Source organism: Vulpes lagopus, chromosome 10 (assembly GCF_018345385.1).
Source record: "Vulpes lagopus strain Blue_001 chromosome 10, ASM1834538v1, whole genome shotgun sequence".
In the NCBI taxonomy this organism is placed as follows: Eukaryota; Metazoa; Chordata; class Mammalia; order Carnivora; family Canidae; genus Vulpes; species Vulpes lagopus.
Genome location: NC_054833.1, coordinates 97,367,164 through 97,388,097, shown reverse-complemented (window position 1 = coordinate 97,388,097; position 20,934 = coordinate 97,367,164). Strand labels below are relative to the sequence as shown.

Here is a 20,934-nt window from a genome sequence, read left to right as displayed (position 1 = left end):
CCTTTACAAAGAGAATGGCAATGTTAGCTGGTTTCCCAAAGATAACTCACATGAGTGTGGCACTCTCGTCCCTCACAGTGTCAGAAGCGGTTCACGCTGGGTGAACTGGGTGTCTTCCAAGAGTGAGCACAGCTCTGCAAGCTCGCTTTCCCACCCCGCCTCTCTACCACCAGTCTCATTTTCAAGCATCCTGTCTTCCTGGACTAGCTGTACTTGGAGGAAGGAGACTGACCCCCAGGCCTCCAGCCTAGGCCACCTGCCCCACCTGGAATACCACTGAAGCAGAAGACTAATAACAAGCGTTCCTCTTGCCTCCCCTTGCGCTCTCCACTGTGAACCAGCCTCCTTCAGTGACTTCCCTGAGGGAGGCAGGCATGATCATGGATTTAGGCAGGATCTGGCATATCTGAATCCCCAGATATAACATCATTTAAAGGGCACCAATTTCCATCTGAGTTGGTGGCAAAGGCAGCTCACTTGGGACTTGGAGACTTGTTCTGCTAAGCATAGAGAGCTCTCTGGTGTGTCCACTGGCAGACCAATGACATTACCTCTATTGGTTTACCCCAAACTCTTTCTTAGGAAACAAACTCTGCGCTTTGAGCCAAAACCCCACGGACATTAAAGTGATTTTAAACTCCATTTATGAAGGGTCAGAAAAGGGTCAACTTTCTAACCTTGCCTTTAGTAAAACTGTTGTTGTGCTGTTTGCAGTAAAGTGTTAATAAATTTGTCATGAACAGAAAATCAGGGCTCACGGCGGTCTACAAAATTAGATTTCTCAGGAAAACGTTGGCCTGAGCTCTTCAACTTCAAGAGATGGTCCTTTATGACCCCAAACCACTAGAAATCCTAAGTGAAGTACATCTATCACTTCACTCTGCATCCTGCATAGACTCAACCATGTCTTCCCAGGGCCCTCCAAAGGAAACCCAAATTCTCCAACAGGACTTAAGTGGTCCTTTGTGACATGAGCCCTCACCTGGACGATGTCCAGCTCGTTCATCACTATAGCACCAGCACTCAATGCAGTACCAGGTGCCTGATAAAGTCAAGAGGACATAGGACCTCTGCTCCTTCCCACCCCATCTCCCTCTAGCCTCTTAGGCTCCTACTACAAGTGGCAATAAAAAACTAAAAATTAAAAACAGAAACAAAACAGAAATCCCCAGAAGGAAAGTGTGCTTGCTCCACAAAGGAGAAAACTGTGAGATTTCACGTTGACCACAGAGGGCTGAGGAAAGCAGGCCAACTGATGACATATCCTAAACCAGGTCACGGTATCGAGACAGAAAGAGATGCAGACAGCTGAGCACTGGGGCACAAATCCAATCATCAAGGTACAGGCAGGTCCCACTTCCTCCCTAATCTACCTGGCATACGGTTCCTCAGTCTTCCACAAATGACACACCCCTGTAGACTCTCTGAACTCCAGCAGTCCTGGACTGAAGGTGCTCTGTCGCAGAAGGCACAAAACAGTCTTGTGTTAGTGTACATCATAGGTAACAGGTACTTTCAACTGACACAATGTTAGAAATGGGAAAGGTGACCATCCGTGGGCAGTGATGACTCCTTGCATTCCTTCTGTGCAGTAGAGGTGTGCCACAGGGAGGTGGACGCAGCCGGGACCAGCTCCGGAGAGCACATCCTCACAGCTCCACTTCGATGACATCAGCCTAGTGTCTGAAATCTGCCTTGGCAGGAAGGTGTACACCACAGACAAGGGCAAACGCTACAAGTTAGGGCCTTTTATATTCATTTCTCAGGACCAGTTATTAAACATTTACTAGCTGATAACTAGTTCTTGGTAAACATGTTAGCGTGTCTGAGATTTGGGTCCTCAGAGAAGAAAAAGAGCCTGTGTGACAGCAGTGCACCTGCGCAGGCGGGTGTTTACTGCTCTCTGAAAGGAATACTTTGTTTCCTATGGTGCTTCAAGTTTTTAATTTCTCATTAGTTTTCTGGGGGAAAAAACAACAACAACAAGAGTATCCCTGTCAGCACAGGCCCTGAATCTCACTCACTTATGCATCCTCAAAGATTTCCCTCCACAAACCACTCGCTCCCTCCTTTCCGGCATTCTTTTCAAATATACCCATTCCCAGTGTCACTCACCATTTCCATTTGATTTTGTAAAACCCTCTCAACCTTACTCTGTCCTTCCCTTCAGAGCCAAAACTTTCCAAATACGCTGGCATCCTCCAGTTCCCTGTAAGGTCCCACCCACTCCACACCACAGGAAGCGGCTCTCAGGTCAGAGTTGACAGAGGAACTAAAGTGACTGGTGCCTCAGCCCTTCATTTGATCCAGTGACATTTCCTCCTCTGGAGCCCGCTTGGAACTCTGAGGCACCATTCTCTATGGTTTGCCCTCCCTCTCCAGGTCTGCTCCTTCTCCATATACAGGGCTCCTTTTCTCGTCCCAAAATAGTGATGTGAATGCACAGAGACCCACCCGTCAGTTATCCATACTTCTGGAGAGTTGAGGGGCATTAGGTAGGGTACAACATCTAGAAAACTCACAGATTGTCCAGATGTTCCACCAAAATGTGGAATTTTTAAAAAATCAAGCGACCCCAAAGTTTCAGCCTGCTCTATTAAACACCTCCGGTGGTCCACAAATCAACACTAGCCACATGCAAGCTGCTGTCTCCCAATTCTGTTCTTGTCCGACAGCAATTACATTCCAGACCTGCATCCTCAGAAGCTGGAAAGCCAGGGTTTTCTGCAAACCTCAAACCCAGCAGTGTACCCCACACGTATGCTACAACCCCTCCCACTTGGGGTAGAGCTCCAGCAGCAGGCAGATAGAAGTACCTGAGACCTCCTAGTCAGCCATGCTGTGTTCAAATTCCCCTCAAATCTAGACACCTGTTTGGATCCTCAAGCCAGGTCTCTATTTCAGGCCTTCATTTATTTACCACCCAAATCAGGGCAAAAAGCAAATAGGTCTCCCTGGGTGTAATCTCCCTTCTCTAATCTATCTCCTAAACTATCACCAGAAAAAAAATCTTACTAAAATACAAATAGAAACACATCACCGTTCCAAGTAAGGCCCCTCCACAAATCCCTAATCACCATAGTAAAATCTGCAACTGATCACAACAGCATGGAGGGGAAAAAACTCCCACTAAATTCAAAGTCATTTCTTATCTTCCTCCACCAACAGCTCTCATATTCCAGTCATGCTAAACAACTTGAAGCTTCCCCAGAATATATTCCATTTTCACTCTGTTTGTCAAAGGTTACCTTGCTCAGTAGCTTTCTTGGAATAGCTGCTTCCTTCTAAAGGCAGGGCATGGATGCCCTTTCTATGTTTTCTATGACAGCTACCTCATCGTGGTGCTGTGACACTACTGTATTAGTCAACTTGTCAGTTTACAACAAGCTGCTGAAGGCAAAATGTCTCATTTCTGCACCTGCAGTGACTGACACAGAGGAAGGGGCTGCATAAATATTCGTAAATCTCAGTCTTGAAAGGGTCCTCAGAAGTAATTCTACTCTTCCTCCAAATCCTCCGAGCCTTCATTAAATACCTGCTGTCCTGTGTAACCACCTTGCTAAGTGAATGTCCACACTCTTGAACACCTCTGATGATGGGGAAATCACTTACTCAACACTGACATCAGCAAGCCCTCATTCTGGACATACACACAGAATTCACTAGCAGGAGCTCACAGCTCACCGTCTGTTGACACCTCATCCAACAAGAAGGTCAAGGCCCTGCTGTGGCTGTGGCTAGAAGTTGCTAACTTCCAGATCCACACTGGTTTCAGGAACACCTGGCAGAAAGAGCACTGGGGGGTGCCTGCTAGAAATGAGTCTAGGAACAATAGAGTTGGGTCATTTCCATTATTGTGAACACAGCTGGGACTTCCAAACTCTTTTTGCCTCTTTTTGCCCTAGCCTGTGTCTTCAATGTTTAAGATCCAGAATTGCCACATGTCAAAGAGGTTAAGTCTAATGGGACCATTTTGCTCTAATTCCAGGAAAGTCTAAGAGAAAAGAAAAAATACGATTAAAGCCAATTATTTTATTGAAGGAGATAAGCAAATGCCCATTGTTGGCAAAGGGAAGAGACATGTTGGAAGTCAGGTGTGTTCGCAGATGAGAGAGAGTAACCAAGGCTCCACCCAACAAATATTCAGAATCAGGGCTTCTGTATTTCTCCATGGCTTGACTTCTCTTGGGTCACTTTCCAGTCAAAGGATTCTGGAGACCAAATCAGGTAAGATTCTTTTGGTTATCAACCAATAGTCTTTACATCTTCTCTCAGCCAAGGCATCCAGGGAAAGTATACAGGCAACCCTCAGAGAGACTACAAGTTTGGTTCCAGACCATCACGGTAAAGCAAATATAACAAAGTGAGTCAAATGAATTTTTTGGCTTCCCAGCACGTATGAAAATTACATTTATACTAGCCTGTAGTCTATTAAGTGTATAATAGCATTATGTCTAGAAAACAATGTACATGCCTTAATTAAAAAATACTTTATTGCTAATAAAGTACTGGAAGGTCTTGCTTCGATGTTGCTGCAGCTTCTACATTGGCACTTGCGGCTTCACCACGCGCTTTTAGGTTATAAAGACAGCTTCTTTGCTTTAAACCTCACAAATCAGTGTCTACCAGCTTCAAACTTTTCTTCTGCAGCTTCCTCACCTCTCGGCCATCACAGAATTGAAGAGAGCTAGGACTTTGCTCTAGAGTAGGCTTTGGCTTAAGGGAACGTTTGATCTTCTATCCAGACCACTGAAACAAGGCTGTTTTGCTTCCTTACCATTTGTGTGTTCACTGGAGTAGCACTTTTACTTTCCTTCAAGAACTTTCCCTTTGTATTTGGCAACTTGGCTCCAGCCTATCTCGGCTTTCAACATGCCTTTCTTGCTGAGCTTATCACTTCTACCTTTTGACTTACAGTGAGAGATGAAGGACTCTTCCTTTCACTTGAATACTTAGAGGCCATCGTAGGATTACTAACTGGCCTAATTTCAATATGTTGAGTCTCAGGGGGTAGGGAGGCCCAAGGACAGGAAGAGACAAGGGAATGGCTGGTTGGTGAGCAGTCACAATACATAGAACACTGATTAAGTTCACTGTCTTATACGGGCACACTTTGTGGCACCCCAAAACAATCACAATAGTAACATTACAGATCACCATAAGAAATATAATAATAATTACAAAGTTCAAAATATTGTAAGAATTACCAAAATGTGATACAAAGACACAAGGTGAGAAATGCTGTTGGAAAAATGGCGCCAATAGACTTGCTTGTGCCAGGTTGCCACAAACCTTCAATTTGAAAAAAACGCATTATCTGCGAAGTTCAATAAAACGAAGCACAATAAAACAAGGTATGCCTGTAATTTATTTTTCAGATTCCTCTGCGGGATTAAAAAGTCTTTTTCTCATCGCATTGCCATGCTCCCTGCTCTTGGTCCTCTTTTCCATGTACTGGAAAATAAAAGGAAGGGGGGAGAAAAGAGACAGCACATTATATTACCATTTGTACCAGCTAAGTTAAATATTTTAAAATATTTGCAAAATAAATTGTTTTTGCTGATAAAATTATTTGACTTTTACTTCACTGAATCTGAAATCACAAACACAGTACAGCACACCTACACTAATAAATACACAAATATTTACGGAATTAATTTCCTCCCAAAATATGAATTCAGTAAATATTTAAGATGAGTGAGTTTTGTCCCTGTTCTACAGGAGGAGCTCACAATCTATCAAAGTCGTCTAAGGCTGAACATTGCCGATTTCTACAAAGGTTAACAGAACATGGCTTCTGCCTTCTAATAGCTACTAAGTACCTTTTATAAAGTGCTTTATTATCAACATCCCTTATAAAAAAATATCACAATCAGAATTAAATATAGTGCTTCATGTACTCTGACAGATATGAACTACAGTGGACCTACTAGTTCTTATGACACAGATATTTTATTTCTATAAATATTTTCAAAAGTAATTGGCTTTTGGCAACCATATTATAACCCATTAGTTCACATGGAAACCTATAGTCAGCTGAACTTCCCAAGATTTTTTATTATGAATAGTCATCAAACCTGATGCTCTCCAAATCCTACATTTTTATGATCAGTTAGATCTAAATGTAGTTTTCACCTTGGAGGTTTTTAGCCTAGTATTCTGATCTGGCCAGTAGGTTACAAGTAACAGGAAATATACAGCCTGGCACTTAGAAAAAGCACTTGTTTAAACCAGAGAAAGTTGGATATAAGTGTTTTTATATAGACCAATAGACATATTTTAAAGGTGAATGAAGGATCCTTATGGAAAAGGGGGAAAAAGTAAAAGTAAATTCAAGTTGAAAACACTAAGTATATGTGAACAGCTAGACATCAAAATCTTTCAGGAGCCAGAAGTACAGGAAAAGGCCACAGAAAGAAAATCAGTGAGAGAGAGCTAACCAGGCGCCTGACTGGGTGCCCTGCCCCAGACCCCTGAGAGACAATGCTGTGAAGGTTTATGCTCACTGCATCTTTGGGTCCTGTAACCTCAAATAAGAGGAGCTAGGCTAGATTATCTCTAAGAAGTTTTCTAGATCTAAAGTTTTTATTGAAGAGTTCTAACATCGCTTCTGGAATCAGTTTTCAAACTTTTTCTTCTTCATCAAAGGGCCAGATGAAACACCAGGTCTCTTTAACCAAATTACAGATGAAACACCAGGTCCCTTTAACCAAAATCATTCCTTTTATCTGTCATACATTAATTTTTCTCTTAAGATTGTCAGAGGGAAAGGGAATTTTGTCACTTTAAAAACTATTTTTTAAAAAGAGGCACTGTTCTAAAACATGGAGGGATACCTAATCTGAGAAAAATATTTGGTTTCTATCTTTAATCACATATACTGGACTGCCTCTGGCAATCCCCTCTTCTTTGGGAGAAGGTTTTAAGGGTAAATCTTCAGAAGATAATACTTCATAGGCAGCCAAAAAAAAACAGTTAAAGAGCAAATTAAAACATAGTCTATGTTAAAATGTTTGCTAAGATATCTCCAAAGGGCAAGGTGGCCTTTGAATAAAAGAAGAAAAGAATGAATGTGATTTTATTCACAAAACTTCACTGAACGATACAACCAAACCAAACCAAAACAAATAAAACAACTAAGAAGGACAAAAGAGGATGCTACAAAAGTAGTATTAATGTAATCATTATTTCAATTAAAAAAAAAAAACCAAAAGCAGCGACATGGCAGCAAAGAGAGGCTAATGGAACTGGCCAGACCCTTTTGCTAGTTGAAAGCATCAAGCAATGAAGCACTCAAATGGTACGTGAAGGAGATGGTTAGAGGAGCATATGGAGACGGGAAACAGTCAACTAGAAAGCATTAAAGGCAGAGAGAAAATAAATGAGCACAGGTTCAGAAGACTGAAGGAGGAAAGAACAGAGAGAAAAACATCTATAAATCAGGTAATGAAGCAACATAAAAACCACACAAAGGACTTAGAAAATAAGTCAAGGAGAAAATCCAGAATTGACATGAAAACAAACTCAAAGTATGAAAAATGTCTCCGACGTTCTACCAGTCACTAACAGCTCAGGACCACCTGGGAAGAAAATTTTGTATAAAGATCTAACCACCATACCAATGGCAAAAATTATTGAACAATAAGAAGAAGAAAAAAATCTAAACTTAGGGGAAAAGCAATCTGACACAACTGAAAGCATGTGAGAAATAAACAGTTGTACTGAATAAAATATGGTAGGCTTCATTTTCCCATCATCTTATTGAAACAGGAACAGAGCCCTTGGGTTCAGTTTTCATATAAACCACCTTGCATAGAAGAAAAACTCTTCAAAAATCAATTTAAAATACTTCTACATGTACACATTTGTGCCAAGAAAATTATCACCCTGAATTCAGAACTCCAGAAAGTTCTTCAAACAGTAAAGACACTGGACAGGGATTCTGGGAAGAAAAAAAACCTTCAGATTGAAAAATACAAAAGTTGACAATAGATAGATGCTAGACAGCTTAAAATATATAACTAATACCTTTCAATATGAGGCTAATAGGAAAAAAAATTCAAAAATATAGAAAAAGAAAAAAACTGGAAGACAGGTTTTTAGTAGTTAAGAGATATTTAAGGGTTTTGGACATAACACAATTGATGTACGAAACAGAAATGGAATCAAATTTCTTTTTAAAGATTTCAAAAGCACTCTGCTGTATGCCCAAGTCCAAGTCATGGTCTAGAACTGGGTTTGGGAAATGAGTCGTCTTGACCAAGTCAAACCAGACCCGTGTGGCTCATACACGCCATGGTTATAAAGAAATTCACAATTTTAAACCTGTGAAGAGCCCAAGTCTAGCACCTGCCATGTTCTATGAGGAAGCAGAAGCCCAAGATGTGTTATCTGCTACAGCTAATAGCTGACTGACCAAAGTCTTTCTGCTAAACAAATTCAGTTTCCCGGCCCTCATGATTCATCCAGAGGAGTCACAATGATTGTAGTAAGAAAGTTGTTTTCATTTATGTGCATGAAAAAACAAACAAACAAACAAAAAAAAAAAATAGCAAAGTCCTAAAATTGTTCCCAGAAGAGGCTTTCATTTCTCCTCTGGGTTTTAGAGGAGAACATACACATGCAGTCAATCCTCTCTATTATACTAAAGTTTGGAATAAAAATTAGTAATGGCAGTATTCTAAATATTGTTCAGAAATGCTCTATTCTAATCTTCAACCATTTTCATCCTCTAACACTTTTCTTACCTCATTCTTCAAGCATTTTCTCATCTCCCGATCAAGATCATTGCAACGACCAAAAAATTTCAGAATGCTGTGCTAAAAGGAAGAAAAGGGGTAAATATTTTATCCCATATACAAAGGTCTCTGGCATAGAGAATTTAAATACTTATTCCTACAGAAATGAGTTTAATGTGTCACCACCCTGTTAATAAGCAAAGAGTTAAATACAGGTATAAAACATACAAATAAACGGAATTATCCTGGCCTTCCTAAAAGGAGGGATAAAAGTTCTCTTGGTAGAAATGAAAATATAAAGACTTTTCCTTGATAAGAGAGAAACCTATTAACCTGTAACCTATACCTATTAACTCACAATGACAGAGTGCAAATCATTCTGTTTTCTAATACTCTTTTCTTTAAGGACATGTGAAAATCACAGTACAACCATCGTCTATCACAGAGAGTAACACCAAAGTGCGATATGGCCATACTAACACAACCAGTGACTTCTTCACGAGTAAACATTCTGTCCCTTGAAGAATTACCTAATAAATGCTGGGTGCCAACGCTAATTTTCTCATTTGCCTCCATCCAAAATGTCATCAAAATACATCAGAAACACATAACACTATTATTATTAAATGGCTTATATGGGCCACATAAGTAAGCAACTAATCCACAATATAAGAAAACTTATGTTTGAAGTTCAAAGTCTGCTTTCTTTGCAAAGCAAAAATAAAAATCTCTTGGTGGTCTCAGGGCTTATGACGATTATCACGACAAAAAGTATGAATGCTCCAAAGCAGAATAAGATGAAGACTGAAGTCAAGAACACAAATTTTAGTCAGGCCATAATTAGTGTTTGCATATCACGATTTTTAAGGGTGGGTAGGAGAGCATGGTGATATCCTATAATGACATGCTGAAAGTGCTTAAACTTGTAATAATAAGCATCTTTTCCTTTTCTAATTAAGGCTTTCATGGAAACCAGACAACACGTAATTAATAAGCTATGCCTCGTGCTAGTCCTTTCTTTCCCTGCTTCACCATCACTGTACATGTCTTTTTCTGGTCCACAATGAATAAATGGGTCAGTTTTTCTGGCAAGCATTTAAGGTAAACTAAGATCTCCTACTGGTTACCTAAGGACCTTTGCAGAATAACTTCGCTGTGTATTTTTCTTTATTTCCTTGACAACAAATGAACAGGAACCATGCATTTTTACATGCCTTCTGCTGAAGGAGAAATAACAGAAAGGATTAGACTTTCAGAAGGCAATATTTCAGTTTGGCTTACATCGACTCATATCATCCCATAGACATACATCTTATTTTTAAATCCAAGATGGAAGGTTTTTGTTTTTTGTTTTTTTTTTGCTTTTTCAACTTTTAAACCCAATGAAGAATTATACTCTTGTGACATTACATGAAAAACCATCCCAAAGTGCTCCATTGGATCTGGGTTACGAAATGGCCAGGGTCTACACTTCTCTTGTATACACATGGCACAAGCCTCTAGCGTGTGATGTCTATCACCAAACTGACTGGGCAATTGATTGAAAAATGAATCGATTGGTATTTCAAAGACAATGTCCCAAGCACTAGGGAGACAGCATGAGGAAGGTGGACCTGGGCCCTCCTCTCAGTCCACAGTCAGAGGGAAGCCAGCTAACAAAGTGACTGCTGTAAAGCAGTAGTTTTCCAAGTGTAGTCGAGGAACACCCACAAGTTCCCAAGACCTTTCCAGGGGATGCACACAATAAAAACTATTTTCCTGATAATCAAAGATCTTACTCATTTTGTTCATTACCACTCTCTCACAAGGCTACTGTGGAACTTTCCAAACACTACACAAAAGGCAATATCACCAAAGACTGAACAGGAGGCAGATAGGAGGATCTGGCTATATTCTATTAAGCCAGGTATTAAAAAGAATTGCAAAAAGCAAGGTCATTCTTTTCATTCTTTTGTTTTGGAAAATAAGATCTTTTTAATGGAAAACTACTACATTAACACGTAATGGGTTTATTATTGTATTTTTATACAAATTAATTTTTAAAAAATTTCTCAGTTTTTATTTCTAATTCAGTAAATATTGATGGATATAGTCCACATACACAAAAGTTACCTAGGGTCCTCGGTAATTTTTAAGAGCATAAAGGAGTCATGAGATCAGAAAGTGTGAGAACTATCTCACAGTAGGAACTGTATTATATGTGGTTACTGGAGTACAGAGTGACCACACCAAGAGAATCTAGGCCTGGAAAGGAGGAAAGGAAAGGGAAATGACAAATGAATAAAACCTGGAGGATGAAGAAACCTGGTCTAGTGCACCGGAAGTAGAGATAGTGGAGAGCTATAAGATAAACAAGGAAAAAGTAAGCACAAAGGCTTAGAAGAGGAAAGCATGTTCCTACACAACTGCAGAGGAGCACACAGGAGCAAGTAGAAGAGGTGCAGGAGGGTGGTGAGACCCAAGGGATAAGTGGGGGCCAGGTTCATGAAGGCCCTGAAACACCACCAAGTGAGAAATTTAGATTTGACAACTGCAGGCAAAGGGAGCCATTAGAGGGGAACAATGATTCAACTTACATTTCAACAATCACTCCAGTGCAAGTGAATGAAGACAAAGAGGACAAAACAGGGTACTAGGGTGGCCCCACTAACACTGAAATTAACTGGTGTTAATAAACACATAAATCAGTGGAACAGATCAGAAAGCCCAGAAATAGGCCCAGTCACATATGGTCAATTGTTTTGACAAAGACAGCAAGATAATTTAGTAGGGAAAGGATGGTCACTGCAACAAATGGTGCTGCAACAACAATATCCATAGAGAAAGAAAGAAAAACTGGCTCATACCTCACATAATACACAAAAATTAACTTGAAATGAATCACAGATCTAGATGTAAAAGCTAAAACTCTACAAATTCCAGAAGAAAAAACAAGAGAAAATCTTTGTGACCAAGAAACAAAGATGCTTAGATGGCAAAACAAAAAACCAACCACAAAAAAAAAAAAAAAAAACCTAGTAATTAGACCTCATCAACTTAGAAACTGCTCTTTGAAACACAATCTTAAGAAAATGAAAAAGAATGTTACAGACTGAGAGAACATATTCACAATACACTCATCAGACAAAGGACTTGTATGACAAATGAAAAAAAAAGAATTCTTAAAATTCAATAATAAAGCAAACAACACAATTTTAAAACAAGGGCAAAAGAAAAAAATAAGAATAAATAAATAAAATGTAAACTTTTTAAAATAAAATAAAATATGGGCAAAAGACTTTATATGAATGGCCAATAAGCATGTGAAAGATGCTCAAAAACCAGCCATCAAGGAAACACAATCTAAAACCAAATGAGAAAAAAAAAATAAAAATAAAAATAAAAAAAAAATAAAACCAAATGAGAGAATAAATAAATAAATAAATAAATAAATAAAATAAAAACAAATGGGGGGCAGCCCCTGTGACTCAGCAGTTTAGCACCGCCTTCAGCCCAGGGCGTGGTCCCACAGGGGGCTCCCGGCACAGAGCCTGCTTCTCCCTCTGCCTGTGTCTCTGCCTCTCTCGCGCTCTCTCTCTCTGTGTCTCATGAATAAATAAATAAAATCTTAAAAAAAAAAAAAAAGGACACTACGGCACCCATAAAAATGACTAACCTTAAAAAGACTTACAGTATCAATTCTTGATCTAGATGTAGGCTGAAAAAAGTCTGCCTGAAGTATATTGTCAAGCAATAACAACAAAAATACCTAACTTCACAGGCCACAGGTATTACTCACTACCTTACTATTAGTCTTTAAAGTTTACTCATTTAAATGATGCTATTATTATAATTATATTATTAAAATTTAAATGATGTATATCATGTCTACAGTTTATGACTATCAGAAGGAAAATAACACATCATGCAAAGTTAAAGAAAAATAGAAATGCTCCTTACAGCTACCTCATGTAGCAAATATATGAAAAAAGCTAAGTATTTGACATTTGTAAAAATACCAGCTTAATTTAATGCTTTCCAAAACTGGGCTTCCTTTCTATTTTGGTTTAAACCATGGAATTTTACTTCCATCCCACTAACAAATAAGTAAACCTGTCAAATTAGACCAATTATAATTTAAATCTAGCTAACATCTAATTATTAAAAATGTTTCAATCTCCTTTAAACACAGAATGGTAAAGATCAAAGAAAATCTTAGAAAAATCTTAAAATCATTCCATTATGATCAGAAGAGTCAGAACTTAACATAACTGTTCTACTGCCCTATAATGAAAAAAAGGAAAGCGTTTTATTGTAAGAACGCGGATTCTAACTATTACATACCATTTCAGAAGTTCCCTAACGAGTTCCCTAACGAGCTACCACATGCTGCATTCTTACTAATCATGAAAGGGAATGGTGTCTGAAAAATCACAAGCATCAGTTACTAATCTTTAAGAAGTTAAGATCCATTCCTTTCCATTAGTGGAGGTAACATTTTACACCAGTGTGTTGTACCTAAGTTTCATTTTTACTTTCAGGTCGTTTTTCTGAACTCTTACATTTTTGTGACATTCCTTAAGCAAGTTAATCAAGACGTTGCATTCTTCAGTGTGCAAGTGTGGAGATAAGTCAGGATGCATCTTTAGGAGGTGACGGAGCACAGCAGGGCAACCTGTGGATACAAGAGTGTCTTGAATACGCGTGACTGTATTTGTTAATGCGACCTAACACTATTTCAGCAAAAACGTGCCATGAGCTTTATCAGAAAAGAATGCTGACCTTAGGCAAATTATTAAGCCTGACCCTGAGCTTCCTTATCCAACAATTTAACAGATTCAGCAGGTCATCAGATGTTGTTTGAAGAACCTGCAGGTTCAGAAAAAAGGCAGGACTCCACAAGAGACCCAATCCTGGAAATAAGTGCTCCAGAAGAACAGCTAGCCTGCATTAATAAACCTAATTTCAAGTATTTTCCCCACATTCCTGAAATTGATCACAACTCATTTTGTTCAGATGAAATTCCATAAAAGAATTGGTTTATTAATCCTTTTAAAATGCATATTCCTCTGAGGTTAAGCTCATTAGTCCTACATTACTGTGAACACATAAGGACTGCTTTCTTCCTAACATCTGGCTGAGAAAATCCAACTTAAACAATGAAGAGAAACAAAAAGCAGATGGGAAAAAAGTTTTTCAATTTAGCAGATATATCCATAATGCAGTTATTACTATGAAATCAAGAAGCTGAAATCCCAGAAATTAAATATAATTGGTTCTTTCACAAAATAGTAAATTAGCAGCCAACTTTCAAAGAAAAAGCATTATTTTGAAGTGTTTGCCAAAGTTAGGTAGCATTATTCACCTATTCTTTTTTTAACGTATTCTTTTTAACTTGAAAAAAGAACCAATTAATTGTTTTAATCTTTTAAAAGTTTCAAGAAAGAAAGCCTAAGAGAAAATAATGACCTTAGTTTGGGAAAAGAGTTCTTAGTTAAATAGGCCAAAAGCCCAATTCATTAAAAAAAAAAAAAAAAAAAGGTAAAATCTTATCAAATTAAAAAAAAAGTTCTCACTTCAAAATACACCATTAAGGGCAGCCCGGATGGCTCAGCGGTTTAGCACCTGCCTTCAGCCCAGGGTGTGATCCTGGAGACCTGGGATCAGGTCCCATGTCGGGCTCCCTGAAAGGAGCCTGCCTCTCCCTCTGCCTGTGTCTCTGCCTCTCTCTCTCTCTCTGTGTATTCTCATGAATAAATAAATAAATCTTAAAAAAAAATACACCATTAAAATAAAAAGACACAGGGATGTAAAATACAGCTAAAGGGAATGTAATCAATAATACTGTTCATACACTTATCATGGTGAGCATCTCATAATGTATATAATTAAAAGAAAAGAAAAAAACAAGCCACGCTTTGGGTGATAACAACATGTTAATGCGGGTTCATCAATTGTCAAAACATACAACTCTGGTGGGGGATGCTGATAGTGGGGCAGGCTGTACATGTGTGGGGCAGGGGGGCAAATGAGATCTCTCCATACGTTCTATTCAATTTTGCTGTGAATCTAAAACTGCTCTAAAAAATAAATATCCTACAAGCTACAGGCTAGGAGAAAATATTTGCTAATCATATATGAAAGAGGATTTGTTGAATGCTTACAAAGAACCCAACATTTAAAATGGACCCAAAAAATTGGCAAAAAATTTGAATGAATACTTCACAGAAGATGATACAGGAATGGTTAATTAAGCACACAAAAAATGCTAAACACCATTAGTCACAGGGAAATGCAAACTAAAATCACAATGAGATACCACTACACATCCTCCCAAATAGCTATAATCAAAAAGTCAGACAATAACAAGCATTGATTAGGATGCAGAGCAAACAGACCTCACGCATTTCTAGTAGAATAGTACATACTTAGGGAAACAATTCTGGCAGTGTCTTAAGGAGTTAAACAGAAACTTACCAAATGACCCAGAACATGAAACTGCAACTCCTAAGAATCTATCCAAAAGAAATGAAAACACATATGCACACAAAGGCATGTATGTGAATGTTCACAGTATTATTCATTATAGCCAATACCGGAAACAATCCAAATACCCAATAACCTGGTAACTGGATACACCAATGTGGTATATCTAGACAATGAAATACTATTTGGCAATCAACAGGAATGCACTGATACAGATATCAACACAGATGAAGCTCAAAAGCACTAAGCTAAATGAAAGAAGCCTGATTCAAGACTATACAGCATGACTCCATTTATGTGCAATGTGTAGAAAAAGCAAAACTGAAGAGAAAAAAGGCTGATGGGCCTGAAAATGAAAGTGAGGATTATTTGCCATTGGGCACAAAGAATATTTTTACATAATAAACACATTTTAAAATAGGATTGTGGTAATGGTTGCACAATTGCAGTTCACTAAAATTATCGAGTTCACTTACATAAAATGGGTAAATTTATGATATGTAAATTGTACCTTAATAGAGTTAATATCAAAAAGTTCAAGAAATTCAAACTGCCTATCTACCTTCCACTCACAAGTAAAATCCTCAAAAATATCTAAATAAATAATTCCAGAGAATTATAGTATTCCTACTACTGCAAAACTCAGTTTATAAAAATACATTAGTAGATCACTGTTCCACTGAGTGACTACTAAGTGTGCACGCACACACAGCATAGCACAGCTGAAGATCACATATCAGGCCATTGGGGCCAGCAAAGGGTTTAAAATGGAAACTAGAATGCAGCCAAGTTCAAGTTGGTTTGCCTGCTACTGACTACAAAACCTTTAATGAAATAATCTTTTTACAACAGAAAAATGAGACTTCACATAGTCTAACAATTTAGATCATCTAATATTATAACCAATATTATGCATCTAAACCTATTAGTTACCTGGTTGTCTGATTTCTGCCTCACTTTTTTCTGAAAGAAGATGTATACTGCCTTAGCCACCTAGAAAATGTCTTATTTTGTAAATATATTTGACAAAAATGTTTGCATATTTCTATCAATCAGCCCTCAGATGAGTGCTTTTACAGTTCAGAAACAAGCTTACAATGTAGTGAAATGATCTCTTTGGTTGGCAAAGAGTTTAGAAGACACTTGGCTGCTGAGATAAATACATGCACATTTTACACAAGTATCAATGCATACATATCATAATGTATATTTTTCCTCCCCCCATTACAAAAGTTTATGCTACTATAGACCCAGCCAGGGTACCAATGAGATGTCTTCCCTTCTACTTACTTATCCTAGGTAACTATGTCCAGTGAGAAAATAGTTTCATAGTTTCCTTTTCCTAGTCTTCTTGGTAAAAAGCTAAGCTACTACTTACCCTACACTTCTAAACAGTGACCAAATCCCTTATCTAACAAATTCCTTGCTTTACCAGTCTTCTCCCTCTTTCCTCCACCTTCTTTTTACTGAGATACCCTCTTCTGCGCCCAGTGTTGTCTGGCTTCATTAACAGTTGGTGTTCTGCAAGACTTTCGCAATTCACAAAACACAGCTATAAAACAATGGCATTGTTCTTAGGACACACTGGTGTTGAGTGCTGGTATCGCCCAGCAGTCATCTTTAAAAAGCCTGAATTCTAATCAGCATTATTATAACTCAAAAGTAACTTATGAACTGAAGAAAACTAAATGTATATTCCATATTCTTACTTTGAAGATTCCATCAAAGCCGTAAGAATATATCTACATTATTAGTGTAGAAAATAATTTGTTGAACACTTACCACACACTAGGCACAAGTCTTACAATCCTTCCAATAACTGTAGGGAGTAGGTAACTTCATAAATTCAGTGAAACCATAAGAAATTGACTTTTTGTAGTTCAAATATGCATTACTCATATTTTCAGAGTAAAACTGAGCCTCAAGTCACATAGTAAGTGGCACAGTTACTACCCAATGCAATTTCTCACCAGGACAGATTATTCCAATGTTCAAAATAGGAAAGGCATGCCTTCCCAGCAGTTTGTGGATGAAATAAATACAGATAGAAAAAACTATTTCCCAAAGAGCCTCTGGCTGGCTACAAGTTCAACAGACACTAATTCTAGGCCTACCTTCCAAAAATGTGATAATGTAATAATCCTATATTATTAGAAATAGAGGGCTTGTCTCCCTCAAGAAAAAGAACAGTACTACATTTGTCCTGATCAGCAAAGTCCAAAATACTGACAATGTGAGTATCTGGAGACAGTGCTCAGGATAAACATGGCTTTGACTCTCGGTTTAAACAGGAAGCCATTAATGAAACTGGGAATATTCACCAATATAGGGAAGTCCACATCAGAGGAGACAGTAAGAGAAACAATCTGGTTCAGTAGGACAATCAATGGATTTGAAATAAAAAGTTATGGATTTATCTGTCCATAAATTCTAACACTTTGGTTACTTACTCTGAGACCTAAGTCTCTTCTTCTGTAAATTGGAATTAGCTCTTGACCTGTATCTCTGGGTGGTCATGAGGTTTAAAATAACATCCGTGGAAGCATCTGAAATAGTGAGCAGTGACTGTGACACATGTAAAGTAGTGTTTGTATATCTGAAATGCTCTGTCACTGGATGGGAAAGGGTGAACTAAAATTTACAGTGGTGTTTCCAAGGTGCTTTCCAGAACAGGACTGGAAACCAAAGGGTGGATGCTAACAAAGGCAGAAGTCCTCTTCCTGGAGCTGTCCAACAAGGAAACTGGCTGCTCTGGGAAGTTCTCGGTTATCTGTCCTCACATACCCCAAGGAGACTGGCTACATCAATGAGGATGCCACACTGTATTCTTGCACTGCATCCTTAAGTTTCTTCTCAAATCTAAATCCACAATTAAATGATTTTAACCTATTTCCAAAACTAAAATTCTGTCCATGGACTTGCCTTGTTACCACTAAGAACACACGAAAGAATTTCAAAAGGGTAGGGCCAAAATAATTCTGAACATCAGCCACACTGTTGAACAAAGCTGAAGGGAACATTCATCTGTGTTAAGACTTCATGCATGGATGTTCACAGTGAGAAAGAGGAACAAATAAATAATAAATAAATTCCATTCAAACTGTTATCATTTAAACACAAAACTTCAGTCCCACCTGTGCATTGGCATCTAGAAAACATCAGAAGGGTTAACTTGTCACAGTTACAATGCTTCCCTTTCCACCTCAACTCCACTCACTGCTTCAAGTGTGCACACATTAATACCAAAACAGCCACTAACTCTTAGAAATGTTCAGCTGTGACAATTGGATGTTTTGATAACTAGGTGACAGGCCCCTGCAAAGCAACTTTAACTTTTACTTGGGGGTAGGCTGGGAGTACAGAAGCGGTATGATACTCTCACTAAAGACATAAAAATAATAGTCTTACTCAGGTCACTTCTTCGCCTTATTCTACCAAGACTGAGGTAAAATTTTCATAATGAATATTCCATGATAGATTTCAACCACCAGGTGGCACAATTTTAGAAAATAAACCAAGAGTAACCAATACCATAACTGTAGTAAAGCAAAATGCGTAAGCATTCCAGTAACACTTCAGCAAATCTAGAGTCACAAGGAGGAAACCCTTGATTTTAATGTCACTTGGATTTTCTTTAGAAATATTTTATTGTTGGTGGCTGCACCAGAAATTTATACTATAGTTGCAATTTCAAGCATCATTTTAGAACAACCAAAAAAGCAAGTTCAGGAAAGTCTCTTGTTCCAAGTTTGAAGAAGCTGTTCTCCAGCAAGAACTGTAAACTTAATGCTTTCCAAAACACATCCTTTTTAAAGTCTACTTTTCAGAAAGCAATGGAATTAAATTAGCATTTCTGTAACTATTTCAAACTATGCACCATAGTCCCCAGAGGTACCAGATACAGCAGGGTATTACCCACCCTACCCTTTCCTTTGCAGTTACAAAGTGACCAAATCTAAACATATGCTACTAAGTGACTCTTGCTCCCAAATACAGACCTTGCCCACCACTACTGAGAATAATCCCTAGGCTGCCTGGGGAAAAGGACTTGTAGTTCCACCACACAGTTTCTTAAGAAATGGGACAAGCTGTAGCTGTCCCTGAACATTTATCAGCACTCAGCAGATGCTGGGCATCTGTCAAATCATTTGAACTTGGGAGGGAAAAAAAAAAAAAAATCAGCCCATAGAACCCAAAGAATACACAGTGAGGGAGTATTCTTGTAAATGCACATAGTAAACGCCCAATAAATGTTTGCCAAATGCTGAATTTAGGATTACAACAGATCTGAGAATTGGTTCACACCTCAACATAGTTTTTTTTTTTCTTTTTCAAAGATTTATTTATTTATTCATGAGAGAGGCAGAGACACAGGCAGAGGGAGAAGCAGGCTCCATGCAGGGAGCCCGATGCGGGACTCGATCCCAGGACCCCGGGGTCACAACCTGAGCCAAAGGGAGATGCTCAACTGCTGAGCCACCCAGGCGTCCCAACATTTTTTTTTTAAAGGCTGAAAATGAAGATCATTTAAAATAAGTCAGTGCAGAATCCTATACATATAGGAAAAGAGATAAAGGCGTGTCACAACAGAAGTTTGCCACCACAAACTTCTTTTATGCATTTAAGATTTTAACTGAAGGATTCCAGAACTCGGATTTACTTAAGATTCTTCATCTAAAAAAAAAAAAAAAGTCTTCATAAAGCATCTATTGTGCGCCTACAAGCACGGTAATTTTTAAACCCAGTAAAAGGCACCTCAATGTTTCCTCTCCTTGAAAAAAGTGTACTGTTGGGGCACCTGGGTGGCTCAGTGGTTGAGCGATTGCCTAGGACTCAGGTCGTGGTCCCGGGGTGCGGGGATCGAGTCCCACATCAGGATCCCCGCAGGGAGCCTGCTTCTCTGTGTGTGTGTCTCTCATGAATGAATAAAATCTTTTAAAAAAAAAAAAAAGTGCACTGCTGAGGATCTCCCCGGATTCCCACTCTGCAACACGGACTGGTGGCAACTTTCACCGCAGCTGAGATGCGCCCGAAGACTCCCAAGACGACGACAAGAATAATCGTACAATTCTCTGCGCGCTCACCGCACCGAACACTGGGAAGGGCCTCCCTTTCTCACCAACGAGACGGCGGGTTATACCCATTTCACAGGCGTGGAAGCGGAAGCTGGAGGACGGGAGGGGCCCACCCACATCCCCAGGCCTGCGCCCAGCACGCTCCCTACTCCCCACCCCCGGCGCGTCCTCGGCCGGTGCCCGCGGGCCGAGAGCCCGGGGCGCGCCTCCAGCGACCGCGCGGCCAAGGCCCGGCGCGGGGAACCTCGAGCGCGGCAGGAGACGGGGCCGGGGGCCCCCTGGGGGCTCCTCGGCGCGGCCGGCCTGCCCAGACTCACCCGCCTTGCGGCCACACCGGGCCGGCTGAAGCCACCGTCACCAGCGAGGCCTCCCCATCCAAAGGCCGGCCCCCGGGACGCCGGGGGCGGGGCAGCTCCGGGCGGCGAGGGCTCCCGCGCCCTCCACGCCTGACCCCGCGGGGCTCCAGCGGCCACGGCGGCTCGCGGCGACTGCGGCGCATGCGCGCCCGGCCCGGCCCGGCCCATTTCCCGGCGCTGCGGAGGAGGGCGGGGGCGCACGGAGGCGCGCGAAGCCTTGGGGACGGCTCGCCGAACCAACCAGCCGGGTCTGGGGGCCGCGGCCGGCCGCGCTGAGCTAGTGTTCGCCGCTGGCAGGCG

General features: G+C 39.8%; 1 protein-coding gene across 4 annotated transcripts; it reads right to left on the bottom strand.

The window, feature by feature from the left end:
• Positions 1-5,350: 5,350 nt before the first annotated feature.
• Positions 5,351-20,897, bottom strand: CMC2 (C-X9-C motif containing 2). 4 transcript variants are annotated; one of them, XM_041771767.1, is made up of 5 exons: positions 20,596-20,783; positions 15,195-15,232; positions 13,280-13,392; positions 8,748-8,814; positions 5,351-5,454 (listed from the first exon to the last, which is right to left on the bottom strand). In XM_041771767.1, the coding sequence occupies exons 1-4, from the start codon at positions 20,775-20,777 to the stop codon at positions 8,785-8,787; spliced, it is 363 nt and encodes a 120-aa protein (XP_041627701.1). In that variant the 5' UTR covers positions 20,778-20,783; the 3' UTR covers positions 5,351-5,454; positions 8,748-8,784. The 4 variants fall into 4 exon arrangements, with proteins under 4 accessions (XP_041627701.1, XP_041627700.1, XP_041627702.1 ...); XM_041771766.1 differs by having other exon boundaries at positions 8,748-8,819; positions 20,596-20,771; XM_041771768.1 differs by lacking the exon at positions 15,195-15,232 and having other exon boundaries at positions 8,748-8,819; positions 20,596-20,733.
• Between the last annotated feature and the right edge of the window lie 37 nt (positions 20,898-20,934).